This window comes from Alternaria metachromatica (genome assembly GCF_023757995.1).
Source record: "Alternaria metachromatica strain BMP 0045 chromosome Unknown scaffold_5, whole genome shotgun sequence".
NCBI lineage: Eukaryota > Fungi > Ascomycota > Dothideomycetes > Pleosporales > Pleosporaceae > Alternaria > Alternaria metachromatica.
Genome location: NW_026055496.1, coordinates 743321 through 765847, shown reverse-complemented (window position 1 = coordinate 765847; position 22527 = coordinate 743321). Strand labels below are relative to the sequence as shown.

Below are 22527 nucleotides of genomic sequence, written 5' to 3'. Positions count from 1 at the left end.
CCTACATGCAACTACAAACACCATGCGTAAAACGTCATTTTACTCAAGGATTTGATACTAATGCAATTTGCAGGCTGATGGCATCACACGCATCTCCAAACCCAATTACTACACAGCAGAAACACTCATACGTTACAGCTACATCTGCATGCGCAGGCAATTATCATTCTGAGATACTTCATCGGACAAGATTGCGCAAACACGAGTTCCCGTACAATCCACAGACCAGAGCTATCGTCTCAGTATCCGCTTCATCCCCATTCGCGGAATAAATTCCACATCCCTGTCGGTCTCTCCATGTACAAACCCGCTTCCAATCTCGCCTCTTCGTGAACCGCGCAAGGTATCCGCATGTTCATTTTACAATGTGTAGGGAAAGCTGGCGTCAGATCATACTTGAGGCGTGTGAGCCCTGTCTCACGTTCTTCTTTCTTCAGATTCCGTTACTGGAACAAGTAAGATGGTACAGAGGTGTTGAAGACTGCTATTAACACCCTGGTAAGCTATTGCAGTGGTCAAGCGGAAGGTATTGCGTATGTGGGATCTGCAGTGAGCATTGTTGGTGGTTGTGGGGGAATGTTGGTTCTGGCTTGAGAAAGAGCCTCGGGAGGGTCCGACACGAGATGTAACGTGCGCACGTGGCTATGCGAAGGGAAAAGAAACCAACGTACCTCCAGATAAACGGTATCGGGTTGCTTTTCCTGTCGCGAGGAACGACAGCACCGCTTCCAGATGTCGGTTTCATGCGGAGTTTGCTGCTTTTGGCATCAGAAGCAATGTCTTCTTGCGACACGACACAGAAAAAAACGATTCAAGGTGCAACACCACTTCGGAAAGGGCGGCAGCGCAGTTCGCAGTTCTCGACCACGTTTCGATCAAAAACGTCCATCGAGATCGATTTGCTTCTCGTCATGCGTTGCGATGCGATGCGCGCCATTGTCACATCAATCCCAGAACGATGCTCCAAGGAATCTAACTATCGCGCCAGGCGGCGGACTATTTTCGCCATCGTGACCGCTTCACGATTCCGACTTGGCGACTACAATTAAGTTCTCTATATCGGATCCTCGAGACACTACTGTAGGTCGGATCAAACAGATCTTGGTACTTCGGACAATACTAACAAGATGCTAGTGTGCAAAGTATGTACTGTCTTCGCTACAACGTCGCCCGTTACAGCTCATTGCATACACGAAACCTACCTTCCTTTTTCCTTCTCATCTTCCTTACCTGTCCGTAGTCTACCCAGATTTTGGTTTCGTATCATACTTCTTTATTCCGTCTCCACACGACTCACGACCCTGGTCAGTTATGCCATTGCCTTGCGCATAGCCGCGACTCACGTACACGCATTTTTCATGCGTCAAGCCTGATCAGGCGTTGCGTGCTTTGTCACGCACAACGCGCATAACGTTTTCGTCATATTTGCTTCTTGTATCTATTGGAAGGATGCAGAGTTTACGATCTGCTACGAGTACATGTACGGCATGACGAGAAGAAACACTTGGCTGTGACTATTATCACCAGCTTGCCAGCCTCACTGCGGTGTTGCGATATAGTGTTTAGCAAAGTGGAGTAATAGGACTGCTAGGGTATATGCGCGGAGAGGGTAAGCAAGGCCAGGCGAGAACAGAAGGCTCTATCCATGTCTTCACCACGTGTCGGCTTGTCCGGACAAATGGGGATGGGTAGAGAGTGCCTAGGATCATTCCTCGGTCATCTTGGTTTTTAATTGCTGTTGTCAAGCTAACGTTTCATAGTTGACAACTCGTAAGAATGCGTGACGCGCCACGCATTCGCAATGCAACATCGCGACCTTTTTCTGACATGCGCACAACAGCGTATCTGCGCTGGAGTGTTGCGCAGTGTCTAGACTGCTGCTCCCTATCACTTGCTACCTACCACCGGAAGTACATGAATCAGTTGCTTGTGCGCCGTGGGCAGTGATCGACCCCGTCACGCGCATTGCCGCCCTCCACGACACGGGCCCATCAACATGAGCCTCTCAGCCCAAGTATTGCTGAAATTTTCATCGAGCATGCACACCTTGGTATCTGCAGTCGAGACTCGGTCTGGGTGAGATTGTGCGGCTCCGGCGCGGCTCCAATCTTCTCTACTGATCTCATCCGATGAGGCCGTAGAATGGCCATGCAGACGGCGCTTCGCACAGGCTATGATGACGCGCATGCTGACAGGACCCCTTCGCATCGAGGCGTTCACTCATGTTATCGCAACCCTCTTCTTGGGATATTGCCTGCGGTCCTGTCACGCAACGTCGCTCGCGGGCCGAGGAACGGCCTTGACGGGCCTTCTTCAAGGTTGCTCCTTGTTCTAGGCTCGGCGCCATGGGCAGTATCGCGCTGTCATGACTTGCATATCAGCGTGTTTTGTCCCTTGAATGTGAAGGGTCCCTGGGGATTACACAGCGGAACTTCTGGCCGATTTACATGGGGTAACAGAAGTCAGGTGAACGATGTGGATCGCGGCTGGAGAATGGCGTGTTATGGTTACGTTCGCGACGCCTCGGATGTACAACAAGTTCTATTTGGTATAGATGATCGTCTTCGTCGGGTGCAATGGATGTCTCCGAATCGAACACGTCAGTCAACATTGCCGAGAAGAGTGAACGCATTGTACTGTGACAGTCTCATTTTGGAAATATCACATCCCTCCATCTCCATATATCAGCTAGTGCGATGCCTTGCAATGGCATCTTGAACGAGGCATCGGCAAAAGCGACGCCAATCTGAGAACTCATGCTCGCTCAAAGTGTCAGCTTCAAGCGTGGCTCTCGCAGACTCGTAGTTCCGAGTCTAACGGCGTATATGGCCGTGGAGTGAATTTCAAATCCCTCAACCTCGGCAAGATTTCTAGATGCTGTAATCCTCTCTACGATGCCGATTACATCCGGACTGAGCGGATGAACGCGTATTGACAATAATAGTGTACTACGCTGGGTCGTATTCGGATTGTCATCGGATTGTACATGTTGTGGGGACAACCCTGTTGTCGCGAGAGGACGTGGACGAGGTCGATGATGAGCGTGGCTGCTGATAGCGCATGGCCGATGGCTCGATCTTCTTCCGGTGCAACAATTCCTCCAGTCGAAACCTGATGCGAAGGGGAGTGGCACTTCAGCGCGTGGGCGGGCTCACTGCATATCCATCTCGTCGTCATCATAGTCGGCTGTACCAGAGTAACCGTTCTCCAGCTCTTCTCTGTCCCGATCTTTTCGTTGCTGCTCTCGTGAAGCTGCGATCTTCCTACTGGCTATTAGCACTGACCGCTCACCACTATCGCCCAGTACGTACCTCAGTCCATCAATGACACCGGTAATGAATGTCCTACCCTCTCCTACCTCCATACCTCCTACACCGTTCATCTTGAATCCACCGCCCGCATCTAGTACGTCTACACCGCTTCTGAGCTTGGCCATGCGCACTTCCCTCAGACCTCGCAGCAGTTTCCGTACATTGTCCGGTTCCTCAAAGTCGTCTGAGGCTGTCTCGAGCAGCATTTCACCTAACTCGAGCCAGTGGTATGGTAGAGCGTCCGCTGATCCTCCCGCCGTCGAGTTGAGTAGGAAGGGTGGAGAGGTAGGGATCGTGTTGTTTGAAGGCTGTGGCGGCAGTCGAGGTGGTGGGGAAAACGTTTCTGCGTATTCGATCTCGTGCTCGAGGATGGCGTTTAGAGAGTGCGTGTTCAGCCATGGTGGTGGAAGTATGTTGGCGCGGCGCTGGCGCTTGAGGAGTAGGGCTAGCCACAGAGGGATGTCTGTTCGGTGCGGAGGGACGAGGGGTTTAATGGGGCCCTGTAAATCATCAGAATCTTAAGTCACACGCAGTGCGAGTATACAAGTAATCATGGCGGGGTGTTGGAGGGGCAGGCATACACCAAGAAGCTCCAGCCCCTCGAGTCTTTGTCGCGGTATGACAGTAACGAGCTCCATTTCGCAAAGGAACGCTATTTCTGGGGGCGTCAGCCCCGGTGGGAGAGGCAATGCCATGTTGCGACGCGTGGTTTCGCGACTTCGCGTGGTGGTTTAACTTTTGGGATCGAACATTGAAGACGCGCCCGGGCCGCGGTGCGCTAGCTTGATCAGGATTACCCGTGTCTTTCAAACTGTTCATTGATCAACACCACCACCTCTCTAGCTAACCAGTCAATCGACTAGAGCAGACTGATGGCACCTCTGCTTCAGATGTGGGCTTTCCCCAGCGCTATAGCGTTCATTGTCTGGCTCATGGCCACATGGTATGGCGAAGTGATGCACGAAGTCCCGAACCCCTACCTGGCAAGTATCGACACTAAGGAAGCATTCCAACACTAACAGAATACCAGGATGAGTACTTTCATGTTCCACAGGCCCAGAAATACTGTAAAGGCGACTACTCATGGGACCCAAAGATCACAACTCCACCTGGCCTGTACGACTGCCTCTAACAACGGCTTACTGAACACAACTAATAAAAGTCCAAAGATATTTGATCTCCAAATTACACAAGCCGCTGTTAGGCTGTGAAATAGGCTCTTTGCGCCTGGTGAACGCCCAAGCCCTTTGTGTCATATTGGTTCTGAGCTATGGTATCCTGCGTATACTCCGGACGCGTGATAACCCAAGCAAAAGCTTGTCCGAGAATGCAGAGAAAGCAAGGTCGAACCATGACGTGCAAGACTCTACCTACATGGTTGATGTTCATTCCGCTCTCAATGTCGCGCTGTTTCCTCCTCTTTTCTTCTTCTCGGCATTGTACTACACAGATGTGTGGTCGACTTTGGCTGTCTTACTGGCGTTTTATGCGTATCTGGCGAATTCGGAATCGACTCGAACTGTCACGAGATATTCCAGCGCGGTGTCATTTGGTGTCTTTGCACTTCTTTTCCGGCAAACTAATATCTTCTGGGTGGCTGTATTCCCCGCTGGGCTTGCCGTTGCCGATGCGCTCAAGAAAGATGCACCTTCGCCGATGTCAGACAAAGCAGACCCTTTGTTGGCCATACAGACCGCCTGGAAAAACGGTACAGTTCAAGACTGCTCTGTTCAAGATGCGGGGCTCCAAGGTATGATTCGCTATGGGACCCTACTAAAGCAGTTGCTGATAGTCTGTTAGATGTTGTTATATTCGTGTTGTCCTTGGTCGTTGCAGCCTTACGGAAACCTTTGCTCGTGCTCAAGGTTGCTTCGCCTTATATCATCCTCTTGGTTCTGTTCGCTAGCTTTGTAGCCTGGAACGGGAGTGTTGTCCTTGGTAAGCGTAACCCTGGGCCTCCACGTTGACAAACTGCTGACATGAAGAGGGGACAAATCGGCCCACACAGCTACCATCCATCTTCCTCAGATGCTTTATACCTGGCCATACATAGCGTTCTTTTCAGCGCCACTGGTGGTTGGGTCTCTGCTTGGACCGCTTGTTCCTTTGCTACCCATGCGTTTGCAGACAGTGTGTCACGACTACCGTATCGCCTTTAGCTTGGGGCTTCCGGCGCTGCTCACAACTGGGCTTTTTCAAGCCTGCAGCTTCCTTGCCGTTCATTTCAACACCATCATCCACCCGTACACCTTGGCCGACAACCGACACTATGTTTTCTACGTCTTCAAGATGCTCCGACTATATCCAGCACTGAAATATCTCGCGATTCCGATATACTACGTCTGTGCATGGTCCACGATCCAAGCGCTTACCTTACCAACGAAGACCGTCTCACGGGTGGTGGAGCAAGCACCGGAAGAGAAGATCAAAACCGACCTTTTCAAAGACACAGCTGATCGCCAATCCTGCCAGATAAGCTTTGCTATCATATGGCTAGCCACGACAGCTCTATCAGTGGTTACTGCCCCTCTTGTAGAGCCCCGTTATTTCATTCTTCCGTGGATCATCTGGCGGCTTTATGTGCCGTGTGGTCGAACCACGAACTCGAGAAACGGATACGATATCAGACTGGTTCTGGAGACTGTCTGGCTGCTCGCTATTAACGTAGCAGTCTCATATACGTTCCTGTTCCGCACGTTTACTTGGGCTAGCGAGCCTGGTAACCTACAGAGGTTCATCTGGTAGGGAGATGAACGTCGAATCTCAGCGACGTTCAACGGTTCTACAGGTCCACATCCGCAGCAAGTACCACCGCAGTTGGATTTGATTTGAGTAACTTTGCGCCCTTGAGCGCACCTACGCTATTGTAGCAGTATCAGCTCTTTCAACATGGTACTCGTTTGAGATCACAGAGATACATTCTTATAATACGCCTGTGGTTCATGCGGGTCTTCCCTTCTCTGAACTAAATTCACTTGTATCTAAACCGTTTATATCAGATGTCAGGAAGTCGCCATTCTGTCTCAAGGACTATCCCTATAGTCAGCATGATTCATCTGAGAAGTGCGACTGCTTTGCAATTTCCCTGCTCTGCTCATAGAGTTTGCATAGTTAGTACATGTTCAAGCATGAACTTGGTCGAATAACCTTTGCAAACATGATAAACGCCTCACTTCGACGTCCATGACATTACGTGGTTGTACAATACTCTTAAATAACATAACCATGTTCACTCGCAAGAATAAACGCCGATTCCACCGCTCCGACCATGTGGTCTTCGTCGGTTCTCATTGCCCATGTGATTTTTGGCTGCCCGTTCCGATCCCCTTCTTCATACTTTCCCCTTCTTCTTGAACTGTGCATACTCATTCGTGCTTCATAGAAACGTAGAATGAGTACCACCCAATGCGCCCACCGTGCATCCACCCATTGTGTCATTTCCTCTAGTTCTTGCCATGATGTTGCTCATTACCCATTGTCAATCTCAGCACGAAGTTGACAATGACGGCGGCGAACAAGGCAATGGTCAAAATGGTGGGACCCAGCCTATCGTCGAAGCCGCCCTGGCCCCTAAGTCTTATGCTCCTTGCGCGCCAGTGGAAGGTGAAGAGAGCGTAGATCATAGCCATCATGGCAACGAGGGTGAAGAGACCGGCGGAAATCTTGCCAATCTTGTCGCCGAAGTTAAGCAGGCCAATCGCGAGGCCGCCGAGGATGACGGTGAAGTTGAGCCATGAAAGGAAGGTGCGCTCGTTTGCGAAAAAGACTTTGGGCTCGACGCGCGTAGGGAGAGCGATGCGCTTGCCTAGACAAGAGGGTCAGTAAGCGCAGTTGAGGAGGGCACAAGGACGCGACGCACCCGGGGCAGTCTGGAGAAGCGGTTGGGTAGACATGACGATGGTGATAGCAGCCCCACTGAAGTTGCGACGCGAGCTTTGCGATGGTGTTCCTGACAAGGTAGAATGGGCAATTGACGGGCGCGGGTGGATCCAATGCTTGGTGCAGCTTCAGACGAAGAGAGTGGTGGCAGGAGAGAGTTGATGAGAAGAAGTCTGCTTCACTGTGCCGTCAAAGCTCGATGTTGCGGGTCGCGATGGGAACCCATGCACTCGCGACTTGCGTCGGCCTATCATGACGCCCACGTGACAGCGTTGCATAGGCGACGCTCATTGGCTGTGAGGCTGCATGCGGGGATGGCCCGGTCCCTCTGTGCCACGTCCAACTCCGGCCGCCGACGCTAGCTGTGGCCAAACACTGATCCTGGGAGTAAACACGACATTCACACTGTTCACTGCACAGCATCACCGTCCTAGGCATCGACATACTTTTAAAGTCAACCAGTCCCTACATCAATAATCCCTACACAGAACGATCATCACTATGGCAGTACGTATCTTCACCGGCCTACAGCATGGAAAGTATACTGACAGAGGACAGTCCGCGTCACCGCTTCCCACCTCCGAGCTGGAGCAAATTGCCCAACAGGTATACCACCCTACATACCCTAGGATGAAGTCACATGAGCTAACAATGGCATTTAGGCCTGCGAGCAAGCCATCGGTTCCGCAGAATCATATGACCACACCAAGGTTGGAGAGTGGAACAGCGAGATCATCGTAAGTCTCAATTATATTTCCCTGCGCTAGCTTGCGCAACCATATGCGCCACTAGCCCCGTCAAAAGTTCGCGTCCGGTCTCCAATGTAGAAGAAGCCAACTTCAGGCGGCTTCGCACACCTGCGAGAGCCTCAAGGCTCTGTTGGTGGACAACAGAAGGCGCCGGCGAATGGTTGCGACACCGATCTGTGCAGCAACGCACGCGACCTCATCTCACTTAGATCCTCTGCTAACGTCCATACCAGCAATCCATCCTGAAGACTCTCATCAGCAAGACCACACCTGCATCCGAGACCTCCACCCCTGAAACTCCCGCGCAACCCGCCTACAAGTACATCGCCAACAGCACCGTAATCCAACACATTGGCTCTCCCGCAGAGCCTGAGAAGCACGGCCGCCGCGGCATGCACAGCGCAGTCGGCGCCTTCTGGAACAACGAGAAGGATGGCACATACAGCTACAAGTGGGAGGCTGCCGAGAAGAAGGGCATGGACATCGTCATTACCATTACCTGGATCGCTATCTAGAGGGATTATAGCGCCCACGGCAATGATGCTCCCGTATGGGAGCGATCGCATCTCCCGTACAGACGATCGATCAAGATAGAAAAAGCCAAGACCCAGTATGCGAAGGTAGGGGCGAGCGAGAGCTATGTGAATGGCTTGCTCAAGGGTGCGAGGTGAGCTTGGGATGGGTTTTGCTTCGAGATCGATGTTCTTCTTCTCATGGGTATGGCGTTGAAACCTCAGTGTGCATAGTCTTGCGCTTCTTCGAGTTGATATGGCGAAATTGATACCTACTTCTTATTCACTCAATGTCTTTTGCTGCGATGATGGTTGAAATTGCATTGTATGTGTTGAATATGGTATCGACTATTTACTCATGGGCTCGTCTACATGGACATCATGGCATACTATTACTGATCCCACTGCATATCCCGTCTCGACCTACAACCATGGAAGTAGTGTGGCAGAGTGTACGCTCAGTACGCGAAAGTAAAGAATGACCACGTCAAGTAAGCAACAGGGTACAGAGAAGGAAGATCAAGAACGAAGAACAGCTTTTAGGCCTCTGCCTTTTGGCTCTCGGCCTGGGTGCCCACGCCATCTGTGTGCGTAGTGCTACTCCGTCCGTTTACGGCTTGCTCACGCTTGCTGATAAGTGCCCGAAGCTCGTCTGTGGTGCTCTTACCGCCGTTCTTTTCGGTGATGAGGCCCTTTAGCCATGCGTTCTCTGTCTGCAGTTGCTGAATGGTAGCCTCTAGCTTGGCGACCTTCTCCTGGGCCTCCTTCTGAGATTGCTCGAGAGCCTGCTCACGCTGCTTCTTCTTGATGCGGAAGCGAGCGCTCGCAGCAGTGTTGCGGCGACGCTTGTCCTCCTCAGCGGCGACGCGGGCGTTCTCGTCGAGTGATTGCGGGATGACGGGAGCGGCATTGTCGAGCTTGCGCTTCTTCGAAGCCTGGTCGTAGCCTTGTGCGGCAGGGGATAGTGAGGAGGCAGGCGAAGCGTAGTTGGGTGCGAGCGGGTAGTGGGCAGGCTGAGCGTGCGCCAGTGGCATAGACGGGTCAAAGGCTGGAGCCGCACCGAAGTTATTGAAGTCGGTGAACGGGAAGTCGCCTATGAGTGTATCAAAGTCAGCCATGGGTGTTCAAGGCTACTACAGTCGAATGGTGATGTGAGCGTGTGGTGTTTCTGCTCAGCGCAACAACCAACTACGTGCTTGCAGGGATGTTTAGCTGCATCAGCATCCCATATGGTGAGTGGCTAGCACATAGGGTGTGGGGTGACGATGCATACTGCACACGAGGCGGGGTGTGCATGCGCCTCTCGTCCGCGTAATTGGACGAAGAGTACGATGCCTGACAAGGACAAGACTCGATTGGCAATAACCCAATCGACAGGATAAAATGACGGCTGTAAGAACGGGAAAATGCTTACCATTCAGATTGAAGTCCATGGTCGCGTCGACGCTAGTGCTGGGGTTGCGCGGAAACTCTCCGTCCGTCTTCAACGGCTGTGTTTGCTCAGCTTCAAAACCGAGTCCAAAGTCACTGGTAGACGCAAAGTCGACGCTGGCGTTGCGAGCGCCGTCCGCGTCGAAGAAGTCGCCGTTCAAGAAGTCGGAGAAGTCCTCGGCGGGCGCTGGATCAGCGAGCAGATCCTGCTGTGGCGACAGCTGGTTGAGGTTCGCGATGTACTGGGACACGTTGGGCCCCCGCTGCCCTTTGTAGGCGGACATGAGCGTTTGTTTGCTATCCGGACGACGATGGAGTCCAGTCGCTGGTAATATGCTGTTGAGAAAGTGGGAGTCGGCTCTCTGCCGGGCCCGATCCGATCGCGCTTGCGTGGCAGAAGCTGATATTGCGAGAAGCGAATTTGCTGCGGCGTCGTCGGGTAGTTCGCTGAATTGGTGTACACGTTCTCCTGCGCGAGCCGTTGGAGAGAGTACAAAAAGCAAGAGGGATGTGTGCGGGTGTCGTGACGTGGATGAACGTCAAAGTGCGAAGGGCGTTCTCGATCAATGGGAGCCCCGCGGTAGCTGACTACTTAGTATTAGCGACCGTAAACCCCAGGCCGCGTTTACGCCGAGCCTCACCCCACGTGCGGTTGGACTTGCAAACGACTGTTGCGTTCAAATTCGAGTTTTTGAATGTAAAGGCAATTGTGAGTAACTGCTTGGACCGAGAACGTTGAACATTGATGAAGCGATGAGTCTCTCATGATCGCTCTCACCGTCAGCACACAGGACTCCTTCTTACGACAGCTGAACACTGACTGTTTGTAATCAAGACATTCAAATTGCCGACAGCCAATCGTGTTTGAGCGTCTTTGTCCGAGACTGGACCGGCGATCTAGGTGGATCCCAGATTTGAAAGACGGCACATTCCATGCGGCATTTACATGCTATCTTCGGCAAGAAACAAGTAATCAATCCTCACTCGAGTCTTGCGAATAAGGTAAAACATTCCTAGCCATGATACAGCTGTATGCGACCGTAGCAGTACGTACGGCTGTCAACGGGATACAGTTTTGAAGTGATTTTGCAGGCTCGTTAGGAACAGCTTCACGTGTATCAACATAGGTAATACTATATGGTCATCTATGACGGACCAGCACCATAGTACCTAGGTAGGTCTGGAGACTACGTAGGAAGTGGAACTATCATTATGCCTAGCCGCACAAGGACCAAAGTCAAAGACACCAGATCGAAAGTGTTCAAATCCAAGCGCTTTGGGGCGATTCGTGGCTTGAGAGCACATGTCTGTCGCTACGTGGTACCTCCAAGGCTGAGTGCGATGGCCAGGTGCCCAGGTGGGGAGGCCATGTCACGTGGTGTCCCACGTTCCTCCTCGACGCGTCGCGACTCCACTATCGATAACATCGTCCGATCAACAACGCCCAGCAACCCCTCCATGTAGACCAAAAGCGCATCGACGTGATGGCTACCGCCCCCGACTACAAGAACATTCCCCACTCCCACCGGCTGCCCGTAAACCACCGCGAAGTCCAGCGAACCTTCACCAAGCTCTCCCGCCAGTCCCTCGTATCGCTCGCGTTGCAATGGCTCAGCAAGAAGAACCGCGACTTCTGCAAGCCATACCTCCTCGGCGATCGGATACAGGATGAAGATGAAGAGGAGATATACGAGCCGGCGCAAAGCTATGAGGTGCTCCAGGAGACGTACAAGCAGCTTGCCGCGCGCAAAGGTGGCAGGAGAGAGGTGCTCGACCGCATACTCGAGGGAGACTGGCGACACGGCATATCCATGTACCAGCTGGCAACGGCCGAGATCCAGTACCTCCTCGATCATCCAAATGCCTTGCGCTGGACAGCCAAGCGTCTTACCAAAATACCGAATGCGCGATCACCAATAACGGACATGGAAGTCACAAACGATTCAGACCACCTCCCACGCTTCCAGGCGCAGACCTTCATGTCCAATCTCGCAAGAGAATTGACCCCACTGATGAAGGCGCATTATCTGATGACACGGATTAAAACATCGCCCATGACCATACTACGCGTCTACATACACGATTCGCCCTACAGCAACGAAGCATCGTTGACCGTAGAGTCCAGTAGCACGGACAGTGCGAAAGCCGTATTCTTCGTCTGGCCAAATGGCTCGCCTTTTGTATATTCTTCGCTAGCAACGCTCACCGGCCAGGTCGTCGGAGATGAGGGGCGGCATCTGAGGGACATCGTGCAACAAGCAATACCGAAAGCCTTCTCGAGGCCTTCTGCGCGTTACCAGCTGACAAGCACAAACTTTACTACCAAGTCACTCGATGCGCTGCTCACGTACCGCGGTCCTGGCAAGAGCAATGCAGCTGCAGGTGGTTGGAGCATCTTTCAGGATCATAGTTTCAGCCAGAATGCACTAGATTTCATTACCACGCAAAAAGGCGACGGACAAGAGAAGAGTGCAGGCGAAAAGGGCAGTGCCGCCAGTGGACCCAAGACTGGGCCAGGCAGGCCTAAGCGACCACTGGACGGCAAAGAGTCTTCAGAGGCCAAACGTAGAAAAGAGATAGCTGCTGGCCGCTTCGGTAGCTCGGCGCAGCCCGACGATGGTCAAGGCCTTGAACGAGTCGAAGTTCGCATTGATGACCCATTCCCGTCTCCCGTCAATGGCAGCACTGCGACGCAAGTAGACGGTGACACATCGAACCTCGATGCCCAAAATTCCCACCAGACACGACGTGGCCGTCCTTCCCTTCTCGATAGAACCGCGGAAGATATTGAGGAAATACGAGGCGAAGAAGGCTGGGTACCAAATGTGCGAGTCACTTTTCAAGGAACGCATGTTTTTGCTGGCATCAGACAACTGGTTGAAGAGGGTATTGTAGATGGGGAGAAGATGCCAGGTTGGATGACTGGCGAAGCAGGTGTCACAATAGGTTCGGTCAAGGACGGGCGCATTCGGAGCAAGGGAGGTGTCCCAGGTGTATGAACTGGTGCTTGAATTACAATGCGCGGCGCTGGCAGGTGTTTCTGATATCCATATACCCCATTACGATGATGCGGCGTATGGCGTTGTTCTTACACTACGACACAAGTTATGATATTGTGCTTCTGTAGAGAAAGCTTAGCTTCGAATGTTAACTTCCAAGGATCGAAGCTCCGTTTCGGCTTGCAAGCGAAGCCATTTCCGGTCAGATGGAGCTTCCTACTCTTGTTTTTCTATGCTCAAAATTCTTTAGCACCTTATGGTCCTTCCAAGTCCACAGAGTAGCTTTAGCTGCAAGCTCTTTCCTTGTCTCCTTCTGCACGTCATCCTCCATGCTTCCTGACGCGCGTCCGAACCTGAGATCAACCACGGAGAGCACATCCTCGGCGACCGCTCGAGACGTGCCCAACGTTTCGGGGCTTCTTATCAAAAGTTGATCCTTGCGCTCGAGGTTCATCAGCGCTCAGCCCTTGCATTTATTGACATTCGTCGATGTCATCTGTCACCGAAGACGACAGCTTCTTTATGGCTACGGCGTGGAACACCGGCAACGTATTCAATTCCTGACGAATCTATTGAGCATTCCAATCCAGCTAGTGTCCACTTTGAGGGCCCTTCAACGTCGTGTGGCTTGACCGACTCTTGCGGCTCGACTCTTCAGGCCGCAAGGCCGAGACTTCCAGATAAATTCTTCACGAGCCACAGCTTACAAGCCACAGCTAGATCTCTAAGTGGCTAGCCGGAAAGATCGGAGTCTCGCCCAGCCCGTGGCTAGTAAAAACGATGTCATGCTGCAGGAGCATGCATTCGCGGCCTTGCATAACGTGTTGCTACTGAACCGGGGATTGGGTGTGGCTTGCTGTGGCTAGAGCACGGTCTCCTTGCGTGCCGATACAGCCGTAAGGCTGACCGTTACGCGCAAGGGTTAGAGGTCATGTGTTCTCGTATTAGGCGTACGATAGCGTTTAAACCGAACGAGACTGAGAACACTGCAGGATAAAGTGGGTTATTAGCGTTGGATGAAGCTTATGGTTGGGCCAAGATAGACGTTTGTGCCGAGCCGACTTCCCCTACGTCGAGCCTGTGACTCCACCCAAGAGGCTTGGGAACGGGAATAAGTCTTGACTGCATTTTGAGGTGAAGGACGCAGTCTTGGCGTGCTCTGAGAGAAAGCATATATACTCGAGTAATGCCCCTAGCATACACTGCCACAATCGATGGTAGCACCACCTACGAGCATCAGTTCCAAACCAATAGCCTCAACATCAAAGTCAGACAAGATTCGAGACTATCAAACACACTCCACTATCAACCAAGACCTCAACGTCATCACCTTTACCACTCAGTCCCCTACCATCCTGCCGATGACTGACTACAACAACCAACGCATCGACGCACAAGACTTGACTCCAAGGCTTGCCTCGTTCGAAAACAAATCCAACAACAACAACTCCACCACCAAATCCAATGGAGATACCGCCTCCGATTCAGTTCTGTCCCAGCGACGTCCCCGATCCACCTCTATTGACAGCGGCATCATGCCCCGTTTCACCAAGTCAGCAACAACGTCCACAACGGGCACCAACGACTCTCAGTACTCGCAGTACTCTGGTCTCCGTGTCATGCATGCTGAGCCCAGCTCCAAGACGCACGCTGAAAGTGTCGGCGTCGCGCCAGGCGAGTTCAGCAAGCCGCGCGTTCACAAGCGCAGCCGCAGGAACACCCAAAGCAGCGTTGGCAGCGGCAGGAGTGCGAAGAGCGAGGAAGCTAAAGAGTTCAAGTACTATGGCCGGCACAGCAACCAGTGGCTCTTCAATGACTTTAGCGTCACTGACGCTGTTTCCAAGGGCTTCAAGAGGGTCTTCAGCAACAATGGTAGCAAGGATTGGTACGAGGACAGGGACCGTTAGATATGGCACTCAGAGAGAGACTGCTTCAAGCAAAGGGACTGGACACTCGTTTCATCATGTCGAGGGAAGGCAAGAGGCGCGATTGGAGGGAGAGACATATATCGAACAACAATACAATCACTCGCATCATCACTACCATTCACTCTTGTCTGCGCGTAGTTTGCTAACAGAAAGACTCTTCCATAGCCATGTCCCCGCTAACTAAAGCAATGAGTGCAATCCTATACGCAGTCGATGACGCACAATTACACAAGAACGACCCACGGGAATCTCTTCGAAGAGGCAACATTGTGAATCACAAATGTGCAAAGCCCATGCCATCAAAAACAACGAGGTAAAGAATTGTAGAATGCGACATTACATCAGACTTCATGATGGTCATAAGGCGATCCAATTACACTAAACCAGAGACGATCTCGTGAGATCAGGTATCATTCGCAAAGAAACGCCACCGCTATGGAGAAAGGGCTCATGTCATGCCCCCCAAAACGCCAATACACCAGAAAAACGCCTCCATGTCTACATTGCACTCTGCACTTATCCCTAAAGCATCATACTTTTCCGTCGACTAGCGGCGCGTTCGGCTCTCAGCGTGCTCGTCTCCCTATCTCTGTCCCGTACTTTTGCGTCCTCGACACCATCGACCTTCGTCCTGAGGTCGTTCGTGCTTTCATTGGCTGGTAAGCTTCCTGTGGTGGGAGGCTTCTTGTCTTTTACTGTCGTTCGAGCACTCGACGTACTCCTAGCAATACCATTAGTACTGTTGCTTCTCGCTAAGCTCGTACTACTACTACTTTTCACATTTCCGCTGCCAGTGCGCTTATGCAAAGAAGGGAGCGTGCCCTCAGTCTTCTCCCTTTCAGCTCTGCGCTCGTCCGACACCGTTGACGAGGAAGATGTAGGCATAGCGGAGTGTCGCCGTGCGCTTCTCGCTGTTTTGGCAAGTTCGTTGACGCGGGCACGTGGGTTGGACCCAGTGTCAGCAGGTGACGAGTCCGTGAAGTCGAATACAGCCAAAGTGTCCTTCTCTGGTGGTGCTTGTCTTACAGCTATCGTATCTTTGCTTGAGAGGGCAAGATCTGCAGATTTGGCGGTGAGAGGCTCCGACACTGGTCCCGCAGTTGAAGTAGCCACTCTTCTCTTAGCAGTGCTAGTCTCGGTAATGAGCGCGGATATGGCTTTCGAGGTCGTTGATCGTTCTTCTGGCTCAGCCATTGACGCGGGCGATGCTTTGGAATCTTGGTTCCGGTCAAGCTTCTGTCTCAACGGGCTTCCAGCTTCAGCTTCTTCCTCACCCCTCGGTTGAGTGACTGCCGATACCGGCTTCCACGCGATTTCGCCATCGGCGTCCCGTTTGACCAATGTGGAAGGTACATTCTGAGTATCTACACTGGCCCTGCGATCGATCACCGCGTCGACCAGCTTGGCGTCTGGACGCCGCATCTTCACATTGAGACTGGGCTCTTTGTAACTGACTTGGGGACGGGCTCGTCTACCCGGTCGTCCAGCTTGACCGGTCTGATCGACTGAGTTGAGATCCCCTGGTGGTGGTGTATCCTTGTTGTCTGGTCGTTGTGTCGACGGCTCTGTAGATGGTGGAGAGAAGGTCTCTTCCACGGCGGGTGTTTTTGGGGGTAGAGAGTCAAGCACAATCTCAGCAGTAGGCACCGGTTCAGGCATTGGTAGAAGCGGGAGTTCTGACGTCGTGTTGCGCGTGATATTCAATCGAGGGCGGCTGCGGGCCTTAGGTGCTGGCTTGTCTGGCTTATCTGGTTTGTCTTGACCTGAAGAGCGTTGCTTCTTTGGCGACAAGACTGGATCGGTATTGACGGGTTCTACCAAGTCAGATTTGTGTACACTATTGCTTTGGGGGTACTTACTAGCTGAAAGGACGGGAGGGCGTTCTAGTGCAGAAGGTCTAGAGTCATCATTTGACGCCTCCACGTCCGAAGCACCTGGGGCATTCCGGCGGCTGAACCTGAAAGCATCACTCTTGGCTTGGTTCACTTCCTCATCCTCTTGAACGCTGAACTTCCGCTTGGCCCCAGTGCGCAGAGGCTTCGCGACTGGCTCTTCAGACTCTTCCGGTGATTCGAAGAGAGATACACGACGTATATTGAGCTTGGGCCCGCTCTCGCGTCGCTTCTTACGCGTCTCGAGGTTCACCGATAGTGCAGGTTCACCGTCGTCTGCAGCTTCTTCTCGCTGCTCTTCTATCGCGGGGCTGGGGTCGAAACCGATGGGGTCTTCGTCTTCGAATCGGGCAACTGGCGGAGGGCCAATGTCTGGGGATTGACTGTCTGGGTCTTCTAAGGTCTGCTGAAGCTCGTCCGCACTGCAAGAAGTTAGCTTCATGCGCGTCTGTACGTGTCACGGCTTGGAACGCGATGCAGACGTACCCCATTGTCCTGCGAGGATAGTATTTGTCTTCTGTGATAGTAGGCAGCATGGCGTTCTCAACCTCCTGTAGACCCAGTCCACTCCTCCATTGCCGCTCTTCTCCGCTCCTCCTCTTCGCAGTCATCTGGCTTTTCCGTCTTCCTCTGTCTTTCCCACTCCCACTTCTTGTTTGCGATAGGCCAGCTACCAGGCTGCTGAGCTCTGATAGCTTGGCTTCAAGCTGTGTTTTGACAACATCAAATTGGTCGAGTGCCGGACGCGACTCAATCGTGTTATGGAGATTCAAGACTTGCTCGCGCAATGCCAGATTCTCGGCAAGAAGTCGCGAGCAGTCAGTTTCGAGGCTGCGGATGCGGATAGATTGTATCGAGTTCGTCTTTGCGAGTTCGCGGTTTTGCCTCAAAAAGCGTCGTTTAAGGGCTTCGATGGATTCCGCCGACGGCTGAGGTGCAATCGGCGGCTCGTTGAGACGCGCCATATGCGCAGATAGGTATGTCGAGATTAATTATAGTGTTGTAGACGGTCGCGCAGTTGTCGTGGCGTTGCTACTCTAGGGCGTCGGTAGGTGTTCCTTCTGTGTTCGTCATTGCATGTTTACATAGCAACAAAGCTAAGTTCAGACGGGTTAGCGCCAAGAGCGCGTCCACGTGACGAGAGGGGCACCAACGCGTTCACCAATGCAGCAGCGCAGCATTTGATATGATGATAGCATACGCATCTCACAAGACGAAAAAACGGATAAACTCAACATATCAGTTTTCAGGTGCTCATCCAGGCCAGGCTTCCCTCCTGTTGACGCATCTACACAAGCAAAAACACCTGCCAACTATTTCCGATCTCGACTTCGTCAACCACAAACCTGACTACGTCAACTAGAGTCGATCGATCGAGAAATATGTCGAACTTCACACGGCCTCTTCCCTCACATCTCCGCAACCAGTCCATGGGCGGGTCTCAGCAACAATCCCCTGTGTTGCTTGCGCGCATTGCAGAAAAGAAAGCCGAATTAGCCAACTTGAAGGACCTGCAAGCGCTAAGCGGAGGGCTTGCAGACCAGATGCAGATGCTCGCTGACAAGCTATCGACATTGTCAGATGGAACAGAAGGTATGTCAGGCGTTGCACGCAGAAAGCTGGATCGATAGGACTGGCAGCCGGCACAATAGGAACATCATACTAATGTTGCGGTTGATCAGCGGTCGCGGCAGTGCTCTCAAACTGGCATAATGTGCTAAGAGCTATAAACATGGCGTCAAGTATGTTCTCCATTCTCACAAATCCAGCAAGCACTAATTCGAAAAAGCAAAACTTCCAAAACCGAAAGACGAGGATGAGACAGAAAACAAGGCAGAAGATGGGCCACCATTGCCCCAGACGCTTGTCCGCATTCCTACACAACACGCTCCTGCGGTGATAGAACAGGCGAATGCAGCCACTGCAGACGACTGAGCGGTCCTGACACGTGGAGTGACACCTGATTGAGTTTTCGCGCTGCTGGAAACTCTACGAGTAAGGGCGGACGACAAGGACGATAATCGACGCGTGATCGACTAAACGTGCATGTCTTCGTACTTTGATCCGCAAGACATTGCAAGCAAAGATGTCTCGCTAGGAGAGCTGCACGCAGCCGAGCCCAACGTCTGCTGCGATTGGTTTCACAACTGCAGAACAGCGTGTACACGGAAGAACGGTGAAGACTGCACCAATCGGAGACAAGAAGGATGAGAAGACGTCTAGTAGGAATTGAGGTTCCCAGCCTCGCATGTGCAATTCTAATGCTACAAGATAATGCTTATCTGCATCTAATGTCTCACGTCCAGCCACAAAAGGCGACGTTTTGCGGACTATCCAAGTCCTTTCCCAGCGCTATGCAATGACGCAGTCCAAATCATGATGTGCCTCTTGGACACCCGTAACTCCAAGCAATGAAAATCGTTTCCAAGTCGTACTGACCAACCCCCAGTAGACACTGAGAGTTTACCAGCTAGAGCGCAGCTTGCTTCTTCTGCTTCGGCATCTTCTCGTAGGCATTTGGGCTTGGCTTCCTCCGTTGGCGCTTGTGCTTTTGCGGGGTACTCGATCCCTCGCCGTGATCGTGGACGTCCTCACAATCGTCGTGAGCATGTTGATGTGGCCGTCTGCCGCGCGCTCCACCCATGCGCCCAGCAGGCCTTGCGGTGCTGTTGTCGGGCTCGGAGTCGGAATCTGAGTCTGACGATGAGTCTGATGAGTCGTCGTCAGAAGACTCGTCAGCGGCGCGGGGTTTGTGGTAGATGCAGCAAACTTCAAGTCTGTTAGTCCCTGCCATGACAGCATCGCGCGGACTGGATCAACGTACCTTTGGAAGATTTCTTGCCCATGCCTTCGTTGTCAACCACGTCTTCGGCCCATTGAATGTGTCGGCGTTCTGATGGCTCTGCGCGTAGACGAAGCACACCGGAAGGTGCTGACAGACGCAATACGGGCTGAGGTCGAACCTCCATTGTTCGACTCCCAGAGTTTGGTGTGGCACTCCTAGGAGATAGCGTGTGCGGGGCGGCCATATTGGTGAAATGCGACATGTTGCTGGTGCGGCTTGTGTAGGGTGATCGGACCCTTAAGAAGTTGGGGTGGCAGTGGGGCGTAGCTACGCAGCGCAGGGACCAAAGGGAATCGCGAGCTGCAGGGCTGGGAATGAGCCCTTATCGAGATCCAACGTCAGAGCTTGGGCGGAGTGGTGGTGAATGTAATCAAAGAAAGTAGCAAGAGGGTGTGAGGGGTGAGCAGCGAGTCGGTAACAGGTCAATGTCGTGTTGCATGTACGTCTTCGTTGTTCGATGGTGATTTGTCTCGTGAGAGGAGAATGGCCAATGCGTCATAGTCAATCGGTACTTCCTCGGTGAAACCCATTCCTAGCCAGCCACGTTCTGTCCCCACGATCGCTTCTGTCGGCTTCCATCGCTAATGCTGTATGGCCACACACCTGCAAGCCCGCGTCGTGCGGCGTGACCCAGGTCACGCTGCATATATACTGCTGCGCGGCTCGCTGTGCCATATTTTCTTTTTCGTCATGAGGGACTATCCACTACCCGTCCGCGGACATCATCGTTGGTGCTAGCAAGAGCATGCGGTTTGACTCGCGAGGAAGCCCACCTCTTTCGAACATCCGGCAGTTGTGTATACCACATCCATGAGCCTGCACAGATCAGTTGTTACGTTGGAGCTCCTTCTGACGGCTTTAAAGGTACTGCGAACACGATCTTATCCTTCGTGTACGGATGAGCAGGAAGTAATTGCGTTGCACTTCGCGAGACGGAGTTTGCCCGTGTAATCAACGCCACAAAGCTATTGCATCACCAAAGCATGCATAACATCAGCTCGAGGATACATGCTAAGGTGTTACAGTCATGACATACTAGAAACCCGGATGCAACCGAATTGGCTTTCGCTATATCTTCAAACAGAGTCGCTCCCAATATCCAGCGGATATTGGTTCACTTTCCAAGCATCTCACGACTTCTACGCAGACGCTATACAATCGATCACAGTCCCCGCTGGACTTCTGTTGAATATGGGCGCCTACGACATGACCCAATCAAAGTTTCGACAAAGAAGAGAATGTCCGGTAGCGTATGAAGCCGATATATCCCTTTCCAAGCGCACAATACCAACGCCACCGACTTCTACTCATTAAATCAAAAACGGCGTGACAACATGAACATCTACGCCGTCGGGAATGATGACATCTTGGCTCTTAAACGAGCCCGTCATTAAAGCGTGCAAGAATTATTCTCTTGTATTCCAATCATTCCGCACCATATAGGGTCTCACGCCTCCCGGTTTGGATCTTTCGAGCAAGCGCGTGATTATCGAATCGATCGAAGGCTTCTTTCACAGGCAAACGTCTTTCATTGAATCAATCCTTGCATGGATCACAAGGCATACGGCCGAATCAATCGAGTAAAAACTCAACCTGGTATCCCCAGATCCATTGGGATTGTGTAAACCCGACCTCTGTCTACCTTAGTCTGCAGAAGATCCCATGACATCGCGTTTTGGGGATTACTGGAAGCTGGCCCACCAGCACTGGTTGCATTTCGAGGTGCCGGTGTTCGTACGTTTGTTTCGAACCGCAATGGGCATAGAACCCCCAACGACAGAAGTTGTTGATCGTCCATATGCCCAGAAGTCGGAAAACAAGCAACGAGATATTCCACCAGGAATACGTAGATCCCAAAACGCATGGAAAGGTGAAGGTCGCCTGTCACGAAGTCTAAGTTGTGATATTTGTCGTACAACCCACTTTCTGGCGCTTAGGGTTACAGTTCACACCACTGTCGATCGATCCATGATTCAAGATTCGCAAAGAGTCGTTCTCGATGTGTGCGTGCGCGACGAGGATATACCCTTTCACTAACAAGTAGACTCAAAACTGGAAGTTAACGATGAATTACTCAAGTGCACTGTCGTCCAACATGACATCACATGGAGTAATCTCCCGACAACAAAGCCGTACACGCGAGGCTGTAGTAAAGGCCTAGACATTATGCCGGTAACCATGCGCTCATCAAACACCAGAAGCCGATTTTGATGGCGATTCCGATGGCGAAAGACGGGTAATCTCCCTAGTGATGAAGGGGTCTCGTAGGGCGAGGCTCGTGGCGGTGAGGCAGATTTGGCTGTTCCTTCGTGCCTCAACAGTCGTCGTACAAAAAGCGATGCACGACTGCAACCCCGTTCTACGCATTCAATGCCTATGAGTTTCACAAAGCTGCGAAGAGTTTCACATGTCAAAAGGGGAGCAGAACAAATATGACGGGTGAAGGGCACAATCTCGATAAATGACGGTTGTTAAGCGGAAGCGGGCTCGGGGGAGCCTGCATGCAGAACGCAAGGCAGTCGCAGGTCGTGCACAACCAACGCTCGGCCGCTGCGGGATCGGGAAATGAAGACAGCGTGGAGCGGGTTTGTTCTGGACCAGTTTGAGCTCCACAGCATCGGAAAGGGGGAGGATTGTGTTTTTGCGGGTCCTGGGCGACCAGAGGACGAGAGTGGCTATGCAGCGAAAAAAGATCGCTGAGCTGTTGTGCTTCGGGGAACGTAGCACGATACTGCAGCGTGGAGATACGGGCGTTCGCGTGTACATAGTATGGTTCAGGGGCCCAGGGCGCTTCTGAGCGGTCGTATGGCCTGGAACTCACAACGGGAGCCCTGGTCGACAATCTGTTGTTGAAGAAGAACCGACGAATGACGGAAGTTCACGAAAGGGTTCCTGCAGTAGCGACGCCCATTGCGGCTAGCGGGACCGCACGGGCGCGATCCAAAATAAACGGTGCGGCCTAGCTGCCTCCTGAAGCTGCA

General features: G+C 52.3%; 9 protein-coding genes across 9 annotated transcripts; 4 read left to right on the top strand and 5 right to left on the bottom strand.

The window, feature by feature from the left end:
* Positions 1-3151: 3151 nt before the first annotated feature.
* Positions 3152-4006, bottom strand: PSF2 (DNA replication protein psf2; the record flags this gene model as incomplete). The annotated part of the gene is made up of 3 exons (XM_049330140.1): positions 3152-3263; positions 3312-3811; positions 3893-4006. 3 exons carry the CDS (start codon positions 4004-4006, stop codon positions 3152-3154), a joined length of 726 nt encoding a protein of 241 aa, XP_049190636.1.
* Positions 4007-6754: 2748 nt separating this feature from the next.
* On the bottom strand, positions 6755-7204 carry VTC1 (vacuolar transporter chaperone; the record flags this gene model as incomplete). The annotated part of the gene is made up of 2 exons (XM_049330139.1): positions 6755-7116; positions 7171-7204. The coding sequence occupies 2 exons, from the start codon at positions 7202-7204 to the stop codon at positions 6755-6757; spliced, it is 396 nt and encodes a 131-aa protein (XP_049190635.1).
* Positions 7205-7691: 487 nt separating this feature from the next.
* On the top strand, positions 7692-8454 carry J4E83_003201 (uncharacterized protein; the record flags this gene model as incomplete). Its single annotated transcript, XM_049330138.1, has 3 exons — positions 7692-7796; positions 7853-7927; positions 8173-8454. The coding sequence occupies 3 exons, from the start codon at positions 7692-7694 to the stop codon at positions 8452-8454; spliced, it is 462 nt and encodes a 153-aa protein (XP_049190634.1).
* Positions 8455-8990: 536 nt separating this feature from the next.
* Positions 8991-10166, bottom strand: J4E83_003200 (uncharacterized protein; the record flags this gene model as incomplete). The annotated part of the gene is made up of 2 exons (XM_049330137.1): positions 8991-9544; positions 9866-10166. 2 exons carry the CDS (start codon positions 10164-10166, stop codon positions 8991-8993), a joined length of 855 nt encoding a protein of 284 aa, XP_049190633.1.
* Positions 10167-11366: 1200 nt separating this feature from the next.
* On the top strand, positions 11367-12881 carry J4E83_003199 (uncharacterized protein; the record flags this gene model as incomplete). The annotated part of the gene is made up of 1 exon (XM_049330136.1): positions 11367-12881. One exon carries the CDS (start codon positions 11367-11369, stop codon positions 12879-12881), a length of 1515 nt encoding a protein of 504 aa, XP_049190632.1.
* A 1214-nt stretch (positions 12882-14095) lies between these two features.
* Positions 14096-14788, top strand: J4E83_003198 (uncharacterized protein; the record flags this gene model as incomplete). Its single annotated transcript, XM_049330135.1, has 1 exon — positions 14096-14788. One exon carries the CDS (start codon positions 14096-14098, stop codon positions 14786-14788), a length of 693 nt encoding a protein of 230 aa, XP_049190631.1.
* Positions 14789-15331: 543 nt separating this feature from the next.
* Positions 15332-17666, bottom strand: J4E83_003197 (uncharacterized protein; the record flags this gene model as incomplete). The annotated part of the gene is made up of 2 exons (XM_049330134.1): positions 15332-17123; positions 17188-17666. The coding sequence occupies 2 exons, from the start codon at positions 17664-17666 to the stop codon at positions 15332-15334; spliced, it is 2271 nt and encodes a 756-aa protein (XP_049190630.1).
* A 417-nt stretch (positions 17667-18083) lies between these two features.
* J4E83_003196 (uncharacterized protein) lies at positions 18084-18636 on the top strand (the record flags this gene model as incomplete). The annotated part of the gene is made up of 3 exons (XM_049330133.1): positions 18084-18294; positions 18384-18443; positions 18491-18636. 3 exons carry the CDS (start codon positions 18084-18086, stop codon positions 18634-18636), a joined length of 417 nt encoding a protein of 138 aa, XP_049190629.1.
* A 535-nt stretch (positions 18637-19171) lies between these two features.
* On the bottom strand, positions 19172-19730 carry J4E83_003195 (uncharacterized protein; the record flags this gene model as incomplete). The annotated part of the gene is made up of 2 exons (XM_049330132.1): positions 19172-19470; positions 19526-19730. The coding sequence occupies 2 exons, from the start codon at positions 19728-19730 to the stop codon at positions 19172-19174; spliced, it is 504 nt and encodes a 167-aa protein (XP_049190628.1).
* Between the last annotated feature and the right edge of the window lie 2797 nt (positions 19731-22527).